Source organism: Haemaphysalis longicornis, unplaced genomic scaffold (genome assembly GCF_048455015.1).
Source record: "Haemaphysalis longicornis isolate Haplotype H1 unplaced genomic scaffold, Haemaphysalis longicornis Haplotype H1 scaffold_3, whole genome shotgun sequence".
Lineage (NCBI taxonomy): Eukaryota > Metazoa > Arthropoda > Arachnida > Ixodida > Ixodidae > Haemaphysalis > Haemaphysalis longicornis.
In genome coordinates this window covers 58,981,790-59,004,985 of record NW_027526335.1, presented here as the reverse complement: position 1 = coordinate 59,004,985, position 23,196 = coordinate 58,981,790, and the positions used below count along the sequence as shown (strand labels likewise).

Genomic DNA, 23,196 nt, shown 5'->3' with positions numbered 1-23,196 from the left:
CGACGTTCCCTGGGACGTCTTTCTGCGTTGTGCCCGCGAGTGCAAAGGCGGCAAAGGCGCGAGTTCAGTTAGAAAAGTTGAGAAATTATTTTTGCGGACCAGTTTACAGTAAAAAAAAATATGTGTTCATATTACAATTTTTGGACAACATAATTAAATTTATTTTTGCAATTTCATACAAATTGTAGGAGTTTAAAGTACGAGTGTGCGGCTAAATGCGGCTGGTTCCGGCAGCCAACAAAAATGGCGCTGTTGAAGGCGAGGAAGGCATTCAAGGTTTGACGCGTGAAAAATGAAAAATGGTACGTGTTTTTACCTTATTTTAGACCCTAAACCTTATTTTTACCTTTCTCGTTTAATGTAGTGGTGTCAGTTTTTAACCCAGACTTGAAGGACCGATGATTCAGGGCAGACTGCTCGCAACTGTAATCCACCAATTTTGCCGTGGAATGCCAACAGAAATGCTTGAATTTTCGTTTATTAAGGTTCGCTAGCTCATTGCCGCCCCGTAAGGCTTGGTAAAGTGGAACTAGACATCGCGATGTAGTCGTAGATGGGACTGTGGCAGCCGGAGCGGGTTGCATCAGGTCTGCTAGCGGCGGACATTGGGGAACCCGATTGCGTGAGGGCCGTGTTATATACAAGCGCTGATAATACGCTTAAAGCCATCGACATTTCTGATAAGGGACTGCCGATCTTGGGCACGGTTCTCTCGAGAGCGATTACTCAAGTGCGCGTCTCGTAGGACGCACTGAGAGATAAACTCTCCCAGTGACCGGCTCGATAAATGGCCACGAGATTCAAATGCATCTACTGCGCGGCCGTAGGCAGTGTGTGACTTGCTTAATTGAATCTTGCCGTGTCGGGCAGCGTGTTTGCGGTTGTGTCGCGTGGCTAGACGTGCTGGTCTTTCTCCGCTTTATTAACGCCCGAACGTTTACATTGAGGTGTAGCGCGGACACACTAGTGATGGTCAGTGCCAGTTCCTCAAATCTGTCGGCAGGACCGAGCAGCGCTGAACGTTCACTGTTTTCCTTGCCTTTGCAAGAGACGCTTTCGAAAAGCATGTGCTACGTTGTTTCGTAAGGCACTCTTGTTGCGCTTCCGGCGTTAACTAAACGAAGTGGGCGTGCCTGCGAAGGGCTCGTGCGCAGCTGCTCGTAGACGCCCTTCGTCTCACAATTCCGGAAAGCGAAACCTGACCCTTCGATGCCCCTTCGCTGTTGCGTTCGTGCTTGTAACTTCATTCTCTCGTTTTGCTTAGGGAGCAAATGGATCATTGTTGGAGAAGGAGATAGGCCACGATCAGTTTCCATCCAATGAACACTACTTTGGACTTGTAAATGTAAGTATTTGCCTTCTTGTAGTGCAGTGCCGTGCTGTTAAGCTCAGCCGTGGTGGAGTCAAACATAAGAAATGGATGATTCGCATGTGTATATGAAAAGTGTGAGTGTTTTATCGAAGTTGACCTTTAATACGTGAAATGAAAAACCCACATTCATGTTGGAATGTTGGCAATTGGTTGACTATACTAAGGCCCTTCAGCTACATGTTGTGCACATAGGCAAAGCTGAGCCGAGTAAAGTAATGTGTGACTGTAAATTGCCCGTCATAACTAAACTACTAATTCAGGCAAGCCAGAACTGTTTTGATTGACGTTTCAAAATTTATGCGAAATTTGCAGCACTCTGGCTACGTGTCGAAGTTTTGCAGATATACGTGTTCTGCGCCGTGCTTGTTTCGTTCAGTAGTAGCTGCACTGTGGTACTGCAACCTGCTGTCCAAGCAAAAGAATGTAATTTAAGCAATCGTATAATGCAGGCAACTGGCAGCCTGTTGTGCCTTGTGCATGACCATGTAATTTGTATCTGAATTATGGCATGAGGCCCTTGCAAACTAAACATGCAAATTAAACTGAACAGCAGCTTATAATGTTATGTTTTGTACATCTTGTGGTAATTTTACAGATGATAGTCCTTCTTGGGCTACTTAAACTTAAATTTTGGTCTGTCTGTGACTCGATTCTGCCGTCCGGCTATAGTGAAAGTGAATCTGTGCTGTTGTCTTATATGCCCACAGCCAAATCTAAACGTCAAGTCTGGTGGCAATATTCCTACTTGTCAACATTGTTGAACAAGAACAAAACATTATGCAAATGTGAGGCAGAGAATCAATACATAACTGGTATCTGCTTGGTTTTTGCGATATCCAAATGAAATACTACATCAACTGCAGAAAATCGTCGCCTGCTGTTGCCCATGCCACTATAGCTCCTGGCGGAATTTTAAGAAATCAAATGGCAACAGTAACGGAAGGTTCCACTTGGAATGCACGTGGAGCAGGGCAACGTGGTTCTATAAACATTTTGTATGCTGCCTTGGATCACGTGAGCGTGTCTCCACCGTACGGCAGCACTGGTATCAAGGCACCTGGCCTGGAGCAGTAGATTATGGTAAATTTAAATTGACTTGAGCAAACCTCTAGCGTGTTATTTTGGGAGGAACAAGACGGGAGAGGAACAGCATGAGAGGTGGGCGAGAAAGAGAAGGGAGGCGTTTACTTGGCAGGGGCTTTAGTCGACTATCATCTTTCGTTGACATTTGCAATGAAAGAAGCACATACGCAGCCATTTTCTTTTTGTGCTAGCTATGCCCTTTTCTCTTTTTAATTTTGAAAATAAAAAACAGGTCAGTGTCCACAGAACCGTGCAGCCATGACCAACAGCTGCGCAGCTTTCCCTATCTTTCATTGACAGCGCACACCTGCCCCCAGTTTGCCGTCGTGCCTTCCCCGTTTGACTCTCCCTCCCTCTCTCTCCCTCTTGCAGTTTGGCAACACCTGCTACTGCAACTCGGTGCTCCAGGCGCTGTACTTCTGCAAGCCGTTCCGGGAGAAAGTGCTGGAGTACAAGGCGCGCAACAAGCGGACGAAGGAGACGCTTCTCACGTGCCTGGCCGACCTGTTCCACAGCATCGCCAACCAGAAGAAGAAGACGGGCACCATTGCGCCCAAGAAGTTCATTGCGCGCCTGCGCAAGGAGAACGAGCTCTTCGACAACTACATGCAGCAGGATGCCCACGAGTTCCTCAACTACCTGCTCAACACCATCGCCGACATCCTGCAGGCCGAGAAGCAGCAGGGCGCCACGGGGGCCGGCAGCGGCACGGCCAAGGGCGGCAACAAGGCCGCCGCTGCTGCCGCCGCGGGCGGAGACTCCAACCACCCGTCCGGAGGACCCATGGCGTCGGCCGGCACGACGATGGGCGGTGCGGCACAGAACCAGGCAGGAAGCGGCGGCGCCCACAAGCCTGAGCCCACATGGGTGCACGATATCTTCCAGGGGACCCTCACCAACGAGACGCGCTGTCTGAACTGTGAAACGGTGGGTGCGGCTCAGTTTTGATTCTAATGCTTGCCTTTTGACATCTCAAAGTGTTTGCCTGTTGAGGTTGTCATTGTCAAGTGACCTGGAATGCAGCAGAGTCGTCCGTTACGGCTTAAAGGGGCACTGACACAAAAATTTTGCATCTTGTTTTTTTTGTTGCGATAAGTAGCTAGGGACCTACTTATAACCTGTAGAAACCTCATTTGCTTCAGCGTGCGACGGTTGTTTAATTAGAGGCATTTTAAATGCGGCCAGTCGCAGTTTCGGTTTCAGCGAGTGCCGCGAAACGATGGATTTTGTGGATTTTGTGTGCACAAAGCTGACCACGTGACCGTCGGAGGGATATCACAGAGCAGAGCCGCCGTAGCACTGTCGAATCCGCATCGACGGCAGTTTCTGCGAATGCCCCCACGTACTGATCTCGTGAGGCGCTTAATTAAAAAGCGACCGTGGATGTGACGCAGGCGCTGCGAGTGCAAATGCTACCGCGGCTAAAGAACGACGCGTGACGCTCGAGACGGTGGGTGGCAAGACGCGCGCTGGGAGCAGCCGGCCGGTCTGCCTACAGGTCCGCCTACAGATGTGTTCGGCTCAGCACTGCGGCGGATATTCGAGTGCCGCTCTCGTAAGCGGTGCAGATGACAATTTTTAATGCAACCCGCCATCGCATCATTAACTCCTTTCTCATGTAAGCCACTATGGTCGGGACTTGGGGACAATTTCGCGCAGCGGTAACAAGCTATCACTCGAGCTACCTGAGCCGGCCTGGGCCACTTCGCGGCCGTGGCCGCCGCCTGCACAGCGACCGTGCGGCTAGCTCAGTGAGCTTTTCGTGCCTCCAGCGCGTTTTCGCATCCAGTGGTAATAAACAGTAATAGAAACAGAGTGCCTGGAATCGCTGTAGAACTTTGGTCGCGGCCAGCTGCCCGATGAGCTGACGAAATCACGGCGCCTCCGCCGCCAACGACCGGGTCGTTCGTTCTCGAGAGCAGAAGCTCCGCCCTCCGGCCCTCCGATTGGAGCGGCGAGCCCGGCGAGCCCGCGTAAAACGCCGGTATTGCGGAAGCGGCAAACACAAACTCGTGACGTGTTTGGATGTTGTTTATTTACAATTGCGCGTGGTCCTCTGCTGGCTGCTCGGTTGCGTTTCGCACACTTCAAAATTGAGTTTAAATATGTTCTAGGCTGTATTCGCCGCTGATATTTTGCAGATGATTTATATGTGTTCCCACCAATCTATCTCCGACGTTATCTCGCCTTAAAAATTTTGTGTCAGTGCCCCTTTAAAGGTACGGGCCGCCGATTTTTGTCGCGTACGTGCTCTCTAGCTCATATGAAAGCCAGCATTTTATATAGTCAAGTAACCACACGCAAATCGTAAACAAATTGGCAGAAATAATTTTCATTTGGTACTAAACTTTCCGAAATCTGAAGGTTGGTGATTCGTAGTGTAGAAACGTGACACTGCAATGTGTGTCCCGGTCACATGGCCAGCTACTGAAACTCCCAAAACATTCAATCACTTACTGAAAACCTTTTAACGTAAATATTTGTATAAGTTTAAATTGTATATGTATTTTTAAACATTCTTTTGGAAATTTTAAAGACATGCTGCTTGCCGCTGCTGGGTTGCTCTCAGTGTGGCTAACTGAACCTCCATGCCCAGAATCAATGGCAGCGGTCAGTAAACAGACCCAGTGGAGGAGCTTTCACGATTCTGCCTGAATCAGGGGCGTTTTTTCTGCCAAAATATTCGTTTTCAGTTTTCAAAAATGCCAACGACAGCGTAAAGAAAAGAAGGTCATGCCTGGAAAGAATCGAACTGCCAACCTCCACAACATGAAGCTAGTATTCTACCTATCGTCCACCTCAACATATGGCGCCGTTGTGCAGAATAGACTAGCAATTAAAAAAAACACACACAAAGGAATAATAATGCCTGCAATTCAATTTTTTTAGCTGGGGGCAAGTTTTTAGATACCGCTTTTCATCTCGCATACAGACAAAAGTACGTTGCTGAGCTGTTGTATTTCATGGTTGCCAGCATTATTTTTGGGAGGACATGTGCGGCTCGTAGATCTACAAATTTCAATTTGAAAAGTTCTAGGGCGTTATCAGCAAAACCGTGTCGCATTAAGGTGTTTTAAGGGATGCCCTTTCATTTGGGATAGAGAACGTATACTTGACAAAAAATGGCTGTCTGTCCCTTTAACAATTGTTGGTGCATGGCATTGGGAACATAATTTTGTCAGCTCGCCCCCTTCGGGCTCTGCTGTCTGTCCCTTTAACAATTGTTGGTGCATGGCATTGGGAACATAATTTTGTCAGCTCGCCCCCTTCGGGCTCTGCCTGTTTTTTTTTTTTTTTGGGGGGGGGGGGTGTCTCGAACTGACAATGTGGAAGGGGGAGCTCTATTTTGAATCAAATGCCTCCTTTTGAAATCTTTGGTGTTTCCCTGCTAAGATTTGCACCGTCAGGTGAGCTGGAAGGCAGCAGAGTCATCCGTTGTGCGTGACGTCAACAATTGTTAGTGTGTGCCGTCAAGAGCATTATTTTATTAGCTTTTAACGGTTCACTCAAAACCTGCATGCCTCGGAACATTGATGAGGCATTAAGTTTTTAGGTCGCAGTATAGAGTTCTTTAGGTAGCATTTTATCCACAATCTCCTATCTCGACTTGCTCTCTTTGCACACTGAAGGTAGCTTTAGACCTCATTGTTGTAAACGTGCAAAAAAGGACAACGCGTAAAGTTTGCTAGAACAGTAAATTAGCGCCAAACGAAAGTTCCCACTACCGACTATTGTCCCAAGGTTAAAGTTAGCAGTGAGACTGAGGTTGAATGGGAAAGCAACCCGCCGCGGTGGCTCAGTGGCTAAGGCGTTGCGCTGCTGAGCACGAGGTCGCGGGTTCGATTCCCGGCCGCGGTGGCCGCTTTTCTGATGGAGGCGAAAAGCAAAAACGCCCGTGTGTACGATATTTCGCGCACGATAAAGATCCCCAGGTCGTCGAAATTAATCCGGAGCCCTCCACTACGGCGCGCCTCATCGCCTGCGTTGCGTCGGCGCGTTAAACCCTACAATCAATCAATCAATGAATGGGAAAGCACTAAACAATCTACACAGCATGGTTACATGTTGTGTAATCGATGAAGATGTTGCATGTGATTGTTTCTTTGCGTCTCATTTTTTGGTCCCTCTCCCTTTGAGGACCCCTATCCACACATCGGGTATTGGCTAGAAATTAGTCTTGTGCGAATAGTAATATTTTACTTGGAAGCGAATAGTCTTTGGGGTCGAATACTTTCGAAGCGAATTTGAATAGTTGTCAGGTGTCACTAAGCTTCTTGTCACTGAGACACTGATCTTCGGGCCTGGCGGGACCTTCATAAAAAGTTCTATATCGGGTTGGCACCCGTGGACGCATTGGCCATGCCACTTGACTAATTGGAGCAACTGATGTCTACTGTAGTTCAAGTGCGGAGTGCAATCAACACCTGCTCACTGCACGCGTGCCACACGGTAACCAAACATATTATTTCGTTACTGTTTCATTGTTTGAAACAATGAAACGGAGCCTTGACTACCCTGATGAACATGCGTGCGTAAGACGGCTACGACAACGCTCTGAATGTGGCTTAGCTTGTCTTGTCTTGGCTCCACATGTAGTCAAGTTGTAGGCCTGATGTCAATGGCACTGCGGCTTGCCTAACGAAGCCAAAACTCCTCATAGTACTCTAACGCAGTTGTGATATTTGTTCACCCCAAATACCGTATTTTCCGGTGTATAAATCGCGGTTTTTTTTCGGAAATTTTTGTTGGTGCGTCTTATCCACTGTATATGTGTATGTGCGACTTGTGTATGGAATAAATCCAGTACGTGGCGGCAGCACGTGTTCCGTGCTCGAAAAGGTGCCTGTGTGCTGCGTGATGTCAGCGCATGTTAAGAGATATAGCTCTATGGTCTAAATGAATGAATTATTTGTTAGTGAGTCGGAGGAAGAAGGCTTCGATGGTTTTGCCTAAACGCCGTCTGTAAGTACAGGCTGTGTGTGTATCAATAAACCATTTTTGAGAAGCTAGTTTTGTCTAGACTTTGAACGGTAGGTGCACGTGTCTAGCACTACTTACCAGGGGATGCGTTCATAGGCAGTGGCCGCCACAACTTTTGCCGCTCTTTCTAACGAAATGATCCTATGAATTTACCTCATAGTGGCTTTTGTACACCGTGCGTTTTCTACACAGGTGCGTCTTTATGCACCAATGCGACTTATATACTTTTTTTTTTTTTTCCGGCAAAACTTTTCTTTTGGGGGGGTGCTACTTATAGACCGGAAAATACGGTACTCCAAAATATCGGAAATTTTGAATTTGGGTCGAAGCGAATTCGAATGCTGTAGTATCCGTTCGAATATTCGCACAAGCCTACTAGAAATGTATTAAGAGCACTTGCACAGTGCTATAAAAGATGGCTTGCTTACTTGCTTTGTTGCATCTTTGCTGGTTTGCTAGCTTCCTCTATCAAAGCTCTTGCTGTCCTTCTTGTCTGCTTTATCGAAATGTTTCTTCGTGGGCATTAGTTTTTACCAGATCCTTCTGTTCCCCCTTCTGCAAGTGTTCCTTTCCCCACTAAAGCATTCAAGCAAACAAAGAAAGCTGCCGTAAAGTTAACAAACTTCTTTGTAGGATGGGAAAACGTGTGATTGGCAGGTTCACGCTACTCTGGGGGGGTGATTTTGCAGTTTTACCAAAGTAAAAAGTTTTTGCTCTTAAAATTTTAAGTAAGCATATTTTACCATATTTGAAGAAACACAAGTATTTAAATAGACCATGCAGAAATGACCACCGCTTGCAAAAATGGTTACACCAGTGTGTCAGATATAGCATTAGACATTATTGATGCCTCTAGCTTCGGTGCGAGTTTTTATTGTAAAATAAATCTCCAATTACAATGCTGTCACGCCGAATCGCTGAACATAACAGTTGTGTCAGGCTAAAGTGAGCTGAGCTTCAAAATGAAATGCAAGTTGGAAAGGCACCGTGCACGCTATGTGGTGCACCTCAATGTTATTCTTTAACAACAGAAACATAGCCGGCTGTTCCAATACCTGTTCAGCTTGAATGAATTTGATGCAGGTGCACTCCGTAGAGGCCCTGAGCTCGCTTGTTTATTAAGTAAAATAACAGAATTTTGGCATTCTGTCGAAGCGTTGCTTGCATTACCTGCTGCATTGGATGTTTTGATGGTTTTCACGGTCATTGTTCTGCGCAACCTGCTTGTAGTAATTACTGGTTATAGCAGTGTCATTTTCTTCGCGGTACAACGGGTTGCAACTTTGTTACAAGTGAATATCACACCACTGTTATTATAACGTACCGCAAATGCTAACATGCTGTAAAACTTGGCGTAAACTCCATTCTTAAAAGGAAAGGGTAGGGGCAATGCCAATTGCTCGGACCAGCTTTATTATCTTCCTCATGGGGGCAATCTTACCTGAAAACTAATTTAGGTAGCTGCTTCCACGTGTTAAGTTTCGTGTAGCCAACTTACGGCTTGGCTTAAAGACGGAAGAAGCAGGCAAGAGTGCTCCAAAGTGCTTGCCGGTGTCCAAAGTGTGCGTCATCAAACCAGTGTGTGGCAAAATGTTTACTAAAATCTACCAATGTGCCTCAAAAGTCAAAAGCTGTAACCTTTTGGTGCCATGGGTTGCATGGACTGAGCACTGTGACTTCGGACTGTGACTTTGGACTGTGTGGATTGTGTGCAAGACTAGTGGGCATGGGCATGCCCGTATGCAGGCTTGGCTTCAGCATATGGATGTTGCGCCTGCGTCATTTCAGCTCTCAACAAACCGGCACTACCTGAAACCTAAATGCAGAGTCCTTCAATGCTTCTCCGATCATGAAACTCCCGGCCAAGTTTCGTATGGGGACAAAGGCTACCGCGAGGGGTGCAACCGCAGATCGGAGGGCATCGGGCAGCCGCCGCTGCTCTGTAGCCAGACTGGCAGGCAGGAACGCAGTAGCAGCATGCCCGTTCGCACCACAAATTTTTTTGCCACTCACAAAATGATAAGTCCATTTGAGCGGCCCATGACATGTAAAGCGAGAGCGCACTGCTGATAAGGCGGCAAGTGCCTGTTTTATCTTACCCGGTGGTCTGTTCCCTACCAAACACGCTCTGACCACGCCCCCGGCTGCCCTCCGATCAACACTAGTGCCGCGGCGCGCAGCGTACGAAGCTCTCCCATAGCGTGACAGCGAAGTTTCATGACCAGAAAGGCATTGAAGGACTCCGCTAAATGCTATGAAAAAGAGTTTTATGCCACCTCTGGTTTTATATTTACGTTTCTTTGTCTTATTCCTGTGCAGGTGAGCAGCAAGGATGAGGACTTCCTAGACCTCTCTGTGGACGTGAGCCAAAACACGTCCATAACGCATTGCCTAAGAGGCTTCAGCAACACGGAGACGCTCTGCAGCGAGCACAAGTACTACTGTGAGAACTGCTGCAGCAAGCAAGAGGCCCAGAAAAGGCAAGTGGCTGTCTGCGCACCTTTTGTGGAAGTACCAAAGAGACACTATGCTTTGTTTACTTAAAAAAATACCCTCCTTTGAGGACTCATTCAGCTCCATTCCAGCCCTGAAGTCAGCTGTTCTTACCAAAAATAAATAAAAAGATCACAAATGTTGACAAACTTTCAAATTTCCCGTCGCACAAGGCCAGTAGTCGCCTTGTAATGAGTTCCAAGAAGCAGTGTAGTTGGGATGTTACCTTCATACTGGCAGCCAAGCAGTGCTTTCGAATGAAGCCAGAAAGGTTAAAGGGGCCATGAAGACAAAATACAAGTTAGTTTTATTCAAAATATTTGGTGTTTGATAGTGCCCGGAGTGCTTGTCTGGCAGCGGGTGATGCTTTAGTCACTGAGAAGTTAATCAATTTCAGTTAAAATTTAGACTCTCCCGCCAAATTGTGTATTTTGTGACGTCTGTGATGACGTAACAAGGCCAGGTCTTCAAGCGAACTTTAGTGTGCAAATTAGGCTCTGCAGCCGACTGTAGAGCCTTGTTTACTGTCAGTCCTCCTAGATGGCGCCACCATGCTGCGCCAGGCGCTGTCCGCCTTTGCTTTGTTTTTGATCGTATTTGCACCTGGCGTGTTTTTGTTACGGTAGGTAGTAATCGTTTTGTGAAACATGGGGTATGCTCGACAAACAGTGTCACGTTAGACAATGTCGCTTATGCCAATCAGCCAGTGTCGTGTGAGACAACCCCAAAGCACGGGACTTCAAGCACAGTGTGCGCAAGACCAACAGAAGTACGCACTGGTACTTTTATATTTACGTGTGCTTTTGTAACTTTTATTGTTAACCCCACCATTCTTACTGCTATAAAATGAATATGCATTACGTTTAAGTGAAAATAGATCATTCTGCAAGCTTGTAAGCCCTGCCTAACTTGCTTTTGCCAGCCTCAGCCAGTCGCACAACGGTGCATATGACATCATACGTTTTAGTGCGGGAAATGCGCTAGTGAGTCGCAAGGCCATTCCCTCTTTTTCATATTATATAGCTTGTTTGAGTGAATTTCACGTTAAAAGTGGTGCCAGTATGATTCTAATGAGGCACTCCTTCGAATGAACCTGACTTGTGTTTTGTCTGCATTGCCTTTTTAAACATCCCCAGGTTGTTGTAATGAATGTGTAATTATGGGTTTTAACATGCTGAAGCTATGCCTGGGCTATGATGCCATAGTGGAGGGCTTCCGGTTAATTTTGGTCACCTGGGGATCTTTAATGTGCGCCGAAATCTCGACACCCGGGCGATTTTTCTTTTCGCCTTGATCTGAAAAGCAAAAATGGGTACTGACACCGATTTCCGAGTTGGGTGACACCATTTTTTTCTGCTGCTGCTTAAGGGGGACTCACTTGATCACATTCCTACGGGAGCGTGTACCGATAAGAAACTTTCGGTTTTACAAATTCGTACAAATGTTCCTAAGAGCCTAGTTCGCTTCTTTTAGACATACTTCTTTGCTCAGATAAAAAGTAAACGAGACACGCATTTTGGTTTATCCAGTTTTCACTAGGTGGCGCTAGCTGTTGAGCGAGCAAGATTTTTAGTTTTTTTTATTTCCATACAGAAATGACATATCTTTAAAACAAGCAAACAAGGCCGTTGTGAACATTGATATGTATTTGTAAAGCTTTTCGTATTGGTGCATGATGGTTTTTAAGTCCATGGGTCATGAAGTAGGAGTTCCCTAGGAATATCAGCAGGTGAGTCCTCCTTAAAGGAGCCATGAAGAGAAAATGCAAGTTGGTTTTATTCGAAATATTTCGTGTTTTATAGTGCCCCCAGCGCTTGTCCGGATACAAACGGTGCTTTATTCACTGAGAAAATAAACAATTTAGGTTAAAATTTAGATTTTCCCGCTCAATCATGCGTTTTCGTGGTCCCAAATGACATCACAGGAACCGACCGCTCTGCAGCCTAGAATACCTTCATTCACGCATCCCCCGTACAGGGTAGAGACACGTATACGCTGGCGCCGCCATTTTCGGTTGCTCGCTCGCCGCCGAAGCAAGTCATTGTGTCAAAACCGCGCTAAAATTATCGCCGCAACGCGGCTTACTGAAGAAGTTTGAATCATATTGTCTGTTTCGCGTTGCTAGGTCTCGTGGGAAACGAAAAGAATAACGCGTTGAGCCCGTTGGCCCAATTGCGGCGGCACTTGACCGTTCAAAGGTTGTCTCCACCCTGTACAGCGGTGTTGGTTTGTTCCCGCGTTTCTTTACGTTCCGTAACCTAGATGGCGCCACCATACCGTGGCAAGCGTTTGGTTTGTTTTTGCCTGCATTTAAACCTGGCTTGTTTTTGTTCTGGGAGAAAATATTCGTTCCCTGAAACAGTGCTCGCTCGACAAATGGGGTCACGTAAGACACCGTTGCTTGCGTCAATCGGCCAGTGTCGTCTGAGACAACCCCAAGCCCCGTAGTGCTGTGCAGCTAAACCAAGCATACTGTGCGCAGTACGAACAGCAGAACGCATCAGTACTTCTATGTTTACATGTGCTTTCGTAACTTCCACTGTTTGTCCCATCATTCTTATTGCTTTGTAAAGAATGTGCCCTAAATTTAAGCGCAAATCGCTCGTTCGTCTAGTTTGTAAGCTCTACCTAATTTGCGTCTGCTTCTGCCAGCCTCCGCCAATCGCAGAGCTTAGCTCATGTGACATCATAGGTTCTGTTGCGGGAAATGAGCTGGTGGGTCGCATGACCATTCCCGTTTTTCCTAATTATGTAGCTTATTTGAGCGAAGTTTACGTTAAAAGTGGTGTCAGTATGATTCTAACGAGACAATCTTTTGAATGAACCAAACTTGTGTTTTCTCTTCATGGCTCCTTTAATTGCATGCCGAAGGTGACAGGTGCTGGTGATGTACGGAATTCGGGATTGGTTTTGTCAGGGCACTGTGTCTGTCCTGTATAAAGCAGTCACGTTTGCCTTGCTCTCGCTGCAGGATGCGGGTGAAGAAGCTGCCCATGATCCTGGCATTGCACCTGAAACGCTTCAAGTACACGGAGCAGCAGAATAGGCACACCAAACTTTCCTACAGGGTTGTCTTTCCCCTCGAATTAAGGTTATTCAACACGGTGAGTGGAATCTCTCTTGCAGCTCTCTTGGGGTGTGCCTGTGAAAGGCGCTTGAAAGCCACAAAAATATGTTGCGTTGTAGTTCGCTCTGTATGCTCACTCTTTTCCTAAAACCACGTAAACTTGCTGTGAGCACGCTGAATGGAGTTGCACTTGCGAATCTGGCTGTTGTAGAGGAGCGCAATATGTACAGATAAGAAGCTGTTAGGTAGATAAATTAAAATTTTCTCCTCATCATGGTTTAACTCTTTCGTTACCACGCCAGTTCAAATCGATCACCGGTGATCGACGATTTATATTGCCTATTTTGACATGTTGTTGTCGTTTCTCGTACACCTAATGCGGCGGCCAGTGGTTAGTCTAGGCACTGCGTTTTTAAAACCAGTTTAAATTTTCCCGCTCCGGCGACATTTCTTGCGAGCTGAGGTGCGCGTGTTGTTGATTAAGGGGGTGTAGCTGCTGCACATAACAAAAAAGCACGCCGCTCACGGTTAGGTTGAATTACCATAATATTTTTTTGTCAAAAGGTTCCTGGCAAGTCAAGTGCCAAATAATGTTGTCAGCTTTGTAATCCGACAGCGTTGAGAGGTCATAATTACTTGAAAATGACCCCACCTATTCGCTAGTGATCTTTGGTCCTGAAAAAGGGCAGCTTTATTCTGCGTAAGCTTATTTCTGATGGTCCCCCGCATGTCTAGCAAGTGTGCCTGGCATTTGCAGCCAGTTTCCAGTAGTTTCGGTTTTGTTCTTGTGTTGCGAAATTCATTTTTGGCGCTGGAGTAAAAACGGAGACACCGACCAAAAGAAACTTAAAAACTTTAAAACAACAACAAGACGTTTCGGCTTCGTTACTGAGCCGTTTTTACTCCAACATGTTTCCCGACCAGACGGGTTTCCGTCAAGCCCTCGACTTCATTTTTGGCGCTACTACGCAGTTACCCAACTGCAAGCTTATGTGCGATGTCGCCTCCGTTGCCCGCTACTGTTCCTCGAAACAAGCCTGCCGCTAGTGCTTCCACTTTATCTACGCCTTACTTCTGCGATAACAGCTTCCGCTGAAAGTCAAAAGATAACACCAAGTCATTGGGTATCAGTTCAGACGAGGAGAACGCTTCCAATTGGCCTTGAACACCGCCAGCTGTTCACCGCCCAGTTTTGGTTTCATACGCGAGAATTTCCGGAGTTCTAGTGTCGCTGCTTAGTAGAACTGTCTATTCTGACAGTCTCCAACAGCATTGTATTTGTTTCTTTTCGAAATTGTTTGGTGGCGCTGCAATGTAGTAGGCTCGTAGTGCTGAATTCGCTTCATAGCACGACGGCGGCTTGGTGAAAGCTTGCTGGGCACGATTCTAGTGCATCGTGCCTTATTCCTGCAAGCAGGTCTACCATAGCGAGTCAGAACATGATAATAAACCAGAAATGAAAGTTCTCACTGATAAGTGGTCATCAGAACGTCAACAAGCATCTACCAAAGAGTTTGGTTTTCAACTGCAAGCAGATTTTTTCGCATCGGTTGCTTACCTTCATTATTGTGCTGGTCATAATTATTGACAAGGTGTTTTTACATCACGTGGAGGCTAATTAGGGCCTTTAATTATGTCAAACCACCAGATTTCTGCTAGAGAACCATACAAAATAGCAAAATTTGAAATAGTGGTTGGGCTTCACCACAAGGCACAGGCACCACGCGGGCTAACATTTTCTTTTATATCTGACAAATTGTACTGCACAACTCAATTTTTTTTTCTAGGACGGTTTTTTGAAATGTTTACCTACGAAATGTATATTCCAAATCTTTTCTACTACTGGTGGCTTATTAAACACAACTTACTTTTTTTATTTTCTTCGACACCTGGACAAAAATTTCGAATTCGATAATTTTTTTCGCCATCATTATTTATGAAAACATTATTAAAACTGGTGTCGTTGGAAAGCATGTGGAATCATCTGCCTTTCATGTCACTGCAATGTGTGCCTAACCAATCTGTATAGCACAGAAGAAATGTTTTGTTAGACCACTCAAAATTGGTCGATTTCCCGCGGTAACGAAAGAGTTATTAAGAATTTGGTTCATTTATTTCTGCAACCTCAGCATCGACGTCACATCATCTTTTTAAAGGCGTTGTCTGTCATGAAATGAGGCAAAGGTGTCACACTTAGGATTTTGATGTGCCTTGTTTTGCGGTAGAGCCTGTAAGAGGGGGTGCGTACCATTAATTTAAAAGAACCATAACTGCTACAAGCTGTAGACATTTTGCTAAAATATCCATATTGTTCATCTTCAGTTGGTGCTTCAATCTTGGTCCTCAGCATTTAGTGTACCACAGAGCCCCCCATGATTCCTTCCACGAAGTCTTGTGCAGCCTTTGTGGTTTATTACTGGTCTCCGCACGTGCAGAACTTTATTAAATGGGAACACTGAGAGGTTTGCAGAGGCAGCCAAGAAATTGTCCCGATGTTTTCAAGGACTGGCCTAGAGCTGATACTACGAGAAGAATAAATGTAATAGAAGGCTTACCTCGGGAATTTAGGCTTATATTTTCCTTTTGCACATCGTGTGAATCATCTGTTGTTCCTTTGTGCAGGATTGTTAGAACGAATAAGATTCTTTACCACTAGTCATTCGGAAACAGATCTATTATGGCTTTTAACCCTTTTGCTGTCACTGTTGTACCGGTACGGTTTCGCATTTCCCCTCCGCAGTGTCACTGACGTACCGGTGCGTTCCAAAATTCGCGCCATAGCGTAAAGCTGGCGCGCCTGGACTGCCCGCGCCATCTGTTTAATCTTCCTAGTAGCTCGTATTTTCACTCGAAATCTCTCTCACGACAGTATATTAAAAAGTATGGAGCGACCACACCCACCCTTCGTTGCTGGGGGGCATGGTCGCTCCGCACGCTGTACTCTGTCGGGATGAGTGACCATGCAGAACGCGTGCGATCACATACGGGTGCAAGGGTTGTTGTGCCATCCACAACAGGTTTCTAGGGTATTTTTTTATTATTATTCTGTTCCTGCGTCTGCTACGGCACACCAGGTTAGCCCAGCACGCCGTTGCTTTCCAATACACTGACACGACTCAATCGCGGCTTTCGCTCACTCACCACGCCCTCACTTGCTGCTGTTTGCAGCAAACGAGGTTGTTGTATCTATGTTGTATCCCCTTTTCATCTCTATCCGCCATCATGACTTCGCAACGCGTCATTTCTGTGCATTGTGCGGACTGCTGAAAGTGCTCCCTCCATGCGCGCGGTTACTTTCGAATGGCTGACCATGCGGGGCCTTCAACTGCGGACAGGAGCGATGGTTCTTTCGATTCCAGTCCGAATATGAGCCGAGCTCAGATTCGCATTCAGAGAGTTTCTCATCTGAGGAAGGGGTGTGAGTTCCACAGCGTCAGATTCTGATGTTGAAGTGGTGGGGTCGTCGTCCCGGAAGCATGCATGGCAAACTGAAAATATCTGGAAGAAACGCGTTCCGTTCCGGACGCTATCATAGTCAAATAAATCACTATTCTTTATCCCTGATATTCCGGAAGCCAAGCCGACACTGGGGGTGCGTCACGGCCAGAAACACCCGACCGTGAAAGGGTTAATAGTTGTGTTAAGGTTTGGCACCATTTTGTGAACATTCTCTGATGTATTAAAGAAAATTTATTGTGTTAAGTGCACCAATATTGGTTGTATGACACGCATTATGATGGAGCCACCAGAAAAATTTGTAACTGCCTGTGTATGCTTTTGGTAATTAAAATTTCACTTAAGGGGGGACGCGGCTTTCAACTTCGGAAAAATGACCAAAACATCGTTTTTTTGAAACCCACATATTCGGCTTCTATGTTTCCTATTCTGTGCGTCTGCAAAGTTTTTACGCTGAAAAGCGTCGCAAAGTGGCATAAAAAAATACTTTTGTCAGGCGCGGTGACAAACTATCAGCGCAAAAGGGCGAAAAAACGGCAATTTTCGGAGCGCTCTATCTCCGCAACGGTGCCACCGGGCGCGGCCATTTTGATATGGTTAGATCGGCCGAGCGATCGTCTTTCCGGTTCTGCTCGTCTCTTTTATCTTCGTTCATTCACAAACGCACAAACGGCAGAAAAGAAACGACGCACAAACGAAGCTAGGAATAGATGCTGAAGCGCTATTGGTCCCCGGTCGGGGCACAGAACAACGACCCTCCTGATTGGATGTTGCGGGCGCAACGCAAGATGGCGGCCGCCTGAGCTGCGTAGCGAGCGGATTGAGTTCATTTTCGCCGCTGCGCTCGGCCGAGTTTCTGTTCAATCTGTGGTATTCAACACGGACGTTATCGCGATGGGAATGCCAGAGATAACGAGCCGGATTACGGGAAGTTGTGTGGCTCGAAAGGCGAAGGTCATCGAACGCTTCGTGGTGCGCGTGACTCTACCGTCGCCAGACCCCGGAGGGTGACGCGGTGTGCGCGCTTGCGATAGCGGTTCGTGAAGTGAACTTTTAGTCGGATTTGCGATGTTTACACGCTTAGTTATTGCTGTGTTTTGACTGTGGGCTCGCTAGCCTTGAGAAAGAAACGGTCGACGCGTCAAACGCTGCGGCGCGCACGGCATAGCCGACGCGCATTGGAGCATCACATGACTGGGCAACCGGTTACGATTGAACGCCAGTAGTTGTAATTAATGCCTGCGACGTTAGATTTAATCTTAAAAGCGACCTGACCAGCCATATCAGGTATAATCAAAGTTCGATATGTCGCGGTAAGCGTGCGCTGCGATGCGCGCGAGCCATATCGCCTTTCTTGCGCAACGTTTCCCGTGCACTTGTAATGTAATTTTCATGCAAACAGGTTTGAGTTAGTAATATAGGAATAAAAATATGCTCTCTGCGTTAAAAATGTACGTTACTGTGGCACCATTTAACAGTGATTTTTTTAGGGAAATTATTGATACCATTGCTCAGGGCATACTGGCTGTGCTGCGAGAAATATTGGATGCCTTGAATGTCAAAAGTAGTAAAAAAATATGCTCTTGCATTGAAGTTGGGAGTTATGCAGAATACTCTACCAAGCTTCAAAGTAGCTCATTTTCATCTTTATGGTATGCAAACTTTTGGCAATGAACACCTGCACATGAGTACTAAGTTGCTGTGCCAGGCAAGATAAAACATAAAAAAAGCCAAAAATGTTCAAATTTAAGTAAAAAAAATGCTTAACTTGTTGCCATGGTGACAACACTGCAAAAGGAGGTTGTCCAGTGCGATACAGCCAACCAACTAACCTACTTTGCATTGAAAGCCCATTGAAACCCATCTCCCCTCCGTTTGGTTTGCAAAGGGGGGTATGTACTCTTCACGGAGGAGCTGAAAATGATGTTTTCTGGAAAGAGAAAGGCTGTAAAAGGCACTCCAATTTCAAGGCAAGGCCTTCCAGAAGCCCCATGTTCAAAAGGACATGAAAGGCTACAACCGTGACGACTTCTGATATGTGAAACCCATGTTGCAACTTCGGAAGCCGTTTTCTCAAAACAGTTTTTTTTGCCACCTGTGTCGCTTGTACCAGGGATTTCTTCATGACCGCTGGGTCTATTTTGATTCCGTTTCTTGCATTACATTCCTTGATGAACTGTTCAGGTCGTGACACTTTTGGTTTTCCAGATTTGTTTTTTTGTGATTTTTTATTCAAATAATCATTCACAGTTGACATGCCTGTTGCACATTAACCTCTAAAAAAATGAAAACTAAAAAACATTGTGTTGTAAAAAAAAAATTCTAAAACTGTCACGACCTCGTCCATTCATTTGGGAATGCAAAGCACTTCGAACAAGTTTTCTATCATGTTTTATAAGCCGCTCAAGCTCGGTACAAGCGGAACAAAAAGAAAATTTCACACATAAAAAAGTTTTCAAAATATTACTTTGAAATTTTTATAGTGTTATCACAGAAGCATTTCCAGTTGCTGTGCCAATTTTCATCAAAATCCACAAAGAAATAAAAAAGTTGATTTTGAAAGCCACGTCCCCCCTTAAAAACCATAAACAACTCGATCTCATAAGTAGTTAATAAATTAGGCCGTGCCCTAATCGTAAACACGCCATCGGAAATGTGACCACCATTTCCTAACCATTGCTAAAATATAAAATATGTACACATTATTGTGATCTGCAGCCCTTCTGATCTGCAGGTAACAGCTTCAGTTTTGCTTTAATAAACGTTTTAACTATGCGGAAAAGGTAACACCAAGAACACCTACTTGATGCACCATAGATCGCCAAGGCGTCCATCTTGCTCTCTTGTTTTGGTAAAGCATTGGTGGATGGTAAAGGCGCGGCATTCACGAGATGACGCACCGTTCAGTAGAGCAAAAATTGTGAATGCTGGCTGAGAGGTTTAAGTGCAACTGACGACGATTTTAACTCGCAAAAATGCTCTTAAAAGTGGCGTGTACAGTTGTATACGCCATGTCGCAAATGGATAAATTGGGTGGACACGGTATATTGAATACATTTACACGCCCCTGGAGTATTTCTTTTTTTTCAGCTCTTGTTGGATTTTTTACTGTGTTTAAGGCTGTTGCACCTCTTGAAAGCATAGTTCTTACAGCTCAAAAAAACTGCTCAAAAATTACTCTGGCCTATTGCTACACTGTGGTTGTTCCTATTAGTGTTACTGAATGGTAACTGTTATGCGCGGCTTAAACAGTTTGTTTCTTGTGTGGGCTGTGAAGTGGAATTTGAAAATTTCAGTATGATTGACATGTTTACATGTTATTGTATGGCCAGCCTACTGTTTGTCTCTCAAAAAATTTTTTCATGCAGCAGCATTGTGATGTCGCGCAGCATGCGGCCAGTGGCTCATCTTGCCGCGTGTGTTGTGCATCATGCCTGGCATTGTCAATGCTTTAAATGGTGTCTGGTGCTTAAAAAAGAGGCGCTCACAGCAGAGACAAGCAGTGTGCAAAGGTAGGAAGCTTACAAAGCTGTGGAATTGGCCAGGGAATTATTGTTGTAATGTCCAATGTGCCTGTGGCAGCTCATGTCGGATTTTACGTCGGTGCAAAGTGTAGCATCACCCCGAAGGTGCGAAATTGTGAAGTTTATGGTGATGTATTTGGAATCTCTCTCTTTTTTTGTGCCCTCGCAGTCAGACGATGCCTACAACCCTGACCGGATGTACGATCTGGTGGCTGTCGTCATCCACTGTGGAAGCGGCCCCAACAGAGGACACTACATCTCCATAGTCAAAAGTCACGGCCTCTGGCTCCTCTTCGACGATGACATTGTTGATGTGAGTGTGGTGGCTCGAATCAGGGTCACTACCCATTAGACGTTAGACGTGCGTAGAGAAAATGTGCACTCCCAGTCACATTCCTCTGAGGTGTTAGCGAAGAAAAATAAAGCTGAAACTGGTGTTTTTACTAGAATGGCAGGCATCGGCAGGGTATCCTGTATGACATGGCAGATGCTACAGGCAGGAAAATTGGTTTATGCTCCTTGTTCTTGTTTCGAGATAGATATGCAGCAAACTTCTATTGCAATGAATTTGGTCTGTGTGGTTTTTTGACAGCCTCCCGAGGTACAATGGAGACTGCATGCAATGTTAGTTCAGTCAAAAAGTTAAGAGTGTGCAGATACAAACATTACACCATCTTTGTGACTGTTGTAAACACTATTGAAATGAAAGAAAGCAATGCTAGTGACTTTTGCTCACCATTATCTGATTCAAACGTTGTTAATTCAGGGAAGGGGGGACCCAAAGTTTTTTTTATAACCAAATGCAAGCCTGAGCTTGAGCTTATTCAGCCCTAGGCCAAAGCAGAGCAAAACTGTGATGCTGGCACAACTGTGCTTGACACTCTCCCTCTTCCCCTCTCTCGGGCGGCAGAAAATCGACGCGGCGGCAATCGAGGACTTCTACGGCCTCACGTCGGACACGCCAAAGACGTCGGAGTCGGGTTACATCCTGTTCTACCAGTCAAGGGAGTGACGTCGGCACCCGCACAGAGCAGCAGCATCGCCTCCTCCCAAGACCTCACAGCGTCCATCCCCGGCTGCCGCTGACCAAGGTGCAATAGGGACGGCCCGGGAACCGCAGCCTCCACCAACCCACCAGGAGGATGGAGAGCAGGAGGAGGAAGAGGAGGAAGAGGGAGCCCGGGATGGGACGGGGCCCGAGCAGTGCGGCACTGCGCCCTTGCATTTTGTAAAAGCTGTTGGCGGAAGGCAATGAAAGCAAGGCACAAAGCGATGCAGTCTGGGCCCGGCTGGGCTGGCTTCGATGGTACTACTGGGGGCTGTAGGCACGGAATCTTTGTCTGAACAAACGGCGTGTACATATGCAAGTTTTTTTACGGCCGCATCACGGGGCGACAGTGGGAGGGGGAGAGAGAGAGAGGCTATCAGCAGTAAGGCAGGCTCCCGAGCGCTCGGCAGGTTGTCTTTCCTATACAGCAGGTGCAAGCAGGACAGGACTCAAGAGAGAGACAGAAGAGGCCGAGTGAAAAAGCCATTCTGCTGTGGTGCAAAACAGTTGTGGCCAGAGCTTTCCGAGTGTGGGGACTGCCTTGCTGTTGTGTAGTGATATGTGTAGGTATAGCGTTAGGTTTTGGGGGATTCAGGGGAGGTGTACAGACTAATTTATGGTTTATAGTGTTTTTCTTTTTTCTTTTATTGAGAGAGAGTGTGTTCTAGCGTTGGGGGCTTTTGGGGAGCAAGCGGCACTGTCACCGTCCGTGGTGAATAGGCAATACGACGTAATAGAGCGTTTAAAAAGTGAAGGCATTTTTCTGTTGTTGTTTTTCCACCTTTTAGAGCTTCAGGAGAGATGTTGTGTCACAAAAGAGAGGGGGAAAATGTCACTTTCTCGCATTTTTTTTTGTGCGGTGTTCTTGATCACGGCGTTCCTTTGTTAGCTGATATGTCAAAAAAAAAAATATCTTCAGGCCTTAGTCAGGAGAGGAACGAATCAAGAGTGCCCATCAAACGAAGTTGTACAAAAGACACCAGGCATAGAGTACGGTGAGAATGTGTTTCTGTTTGTAGCATTATGCAGCACATGTAAAAAGTGTAAGAAGAGAAATAAGAGCCTCATTCACAGTGTATAATATTGTACAGTCGCATTGCCTCTTATTAAAGCTTTGGAAGCAATGTGTTGTGTGTGCGTGTCGGCTGCTTTCTTGCAAGTATTTAGTATTGGATTAGTCTATACAACTCGTACTGGGTACATTAAAAATGAGTGAGCTGAGGAGGTCGCAGTGCTCATAATGATCAGGGGACGTCGCAGAAAAATAGTGTTAACTCGGGAAAAAAACTTGAATAGCAGTAGTAATATCTTCTCGTTTAGTAAATAGACTGTAAATTAGTGAACATGCGATTAATACCAGTACAGGATTGTAGGTACACAGAAGTGCACAAATACAATAATTATTTTCCATCTTGGAAGAGGGGAAGACCATTAACTCGATAGATTAAATAAGAAAATTTGGAGGCAATGATTGTACTCTGGCAGCTCAGGATAGGAGTGGTTGAAGGTCAGTGGGAGAGGCCTTGGTCCTGCAGTGATGATGATAATGATCTGGTGATGATGATGATCTGATAAATGCAGGTCAAATGTAGACGAAAGTTTGCAAAGGGGAATGAATACGCTGTTCTCCCTTCCTGGTTAAGCAATTTTTGTCTGCATTCGAGCTTCGCTGAGCCAAAAAGAAGGGGCAGGAGAGAGAACAAGCTGATGCTGCTTTTTTATGATTACGACGTGCTGCCAAGGTTACTACTTGCCAGAATCATTTGCCATGGATTGGCTTCAAAACAGAGCAACTCGACGTTTTTGTAGGCTTCCTCAGGAATCAATTCTGAATATGCTATTCTGCTTAACTGGTAATGGTTCGTGTAGGTATGTGACATTGTGTTGTGTGAATATTTCGTGTTTTCTATGTTGTCTTTGTTGTGTTCTGCCCAGCGGGGAGAAAACCTTACCACTGGTTTTGGGCAGTCAACTGTAGTCGCAATAATTAGACAATACTGGCCAAATAGTGCATGGTGGTGAGATCGCATGCATAATAGGGCGTATTCATTTTGACAACTTTGCAAAAAAAGTGAGTGCAAATAATGATAATTAATTAGTGGGAATGTTACCGTTTCTAAGGCTGCTGCCGAGAAGATGGGGTCGTCTTCTCTGTCGAGAAAAAAACCATCCA

The 23,196-nt window shown here is 45.8% G+C and overlaps 1 protein-coding gene across 4 annotated transcripts; it reads left to right on the top strand.

The window, feature by feature from the left end:
* Positions 1 to 155: 155 nt before the first annotated feature.
* Usp12-46 (Ubiquitin-specific protease 12/46) lies at positions 156 to 22,149 on the top strand. Of its 4 annotated transcripts, none has more exons than XM_077703223.1 (7): positions 156 to 302; positions 1,265 to 1,345; positions 2,828 to 3,382; positions 9,755 to 9,915; positions 12,900 to 13,032; positions 20,145 to 20,288; positions 20,886 to 22,149. In XM_077703223.1, the coding sequence occupies exons 1-7, from the start codon at positions 300 to 302 to the stop codon at positions 20,985 to 20,987; spliced, it is 1,179 nt and encodes a 392-aa protein (XP_077559349.1). In that variant the 5' UTR covers positions 156 to 299; the 3' UTR covers positions 20,988 to 22,149. The 4 variants fall into 4 exon arrangements, with proteins under 4 accessions (XP_077559349.1, XP_077559347.1, XP_077559348.1 ...); XM_077703221.1 differs by lacking the exon at positions 156 to 302 and adding an exon at positions 435 to 485; XM_077703222.1 differs by lacking the exon at positions 156 to 302 and adding an exon at positions 539 to 622.
* The last annotated feature ends 1,047 nt before the right edge of the window (positions 22,150 to 23,196 follow it).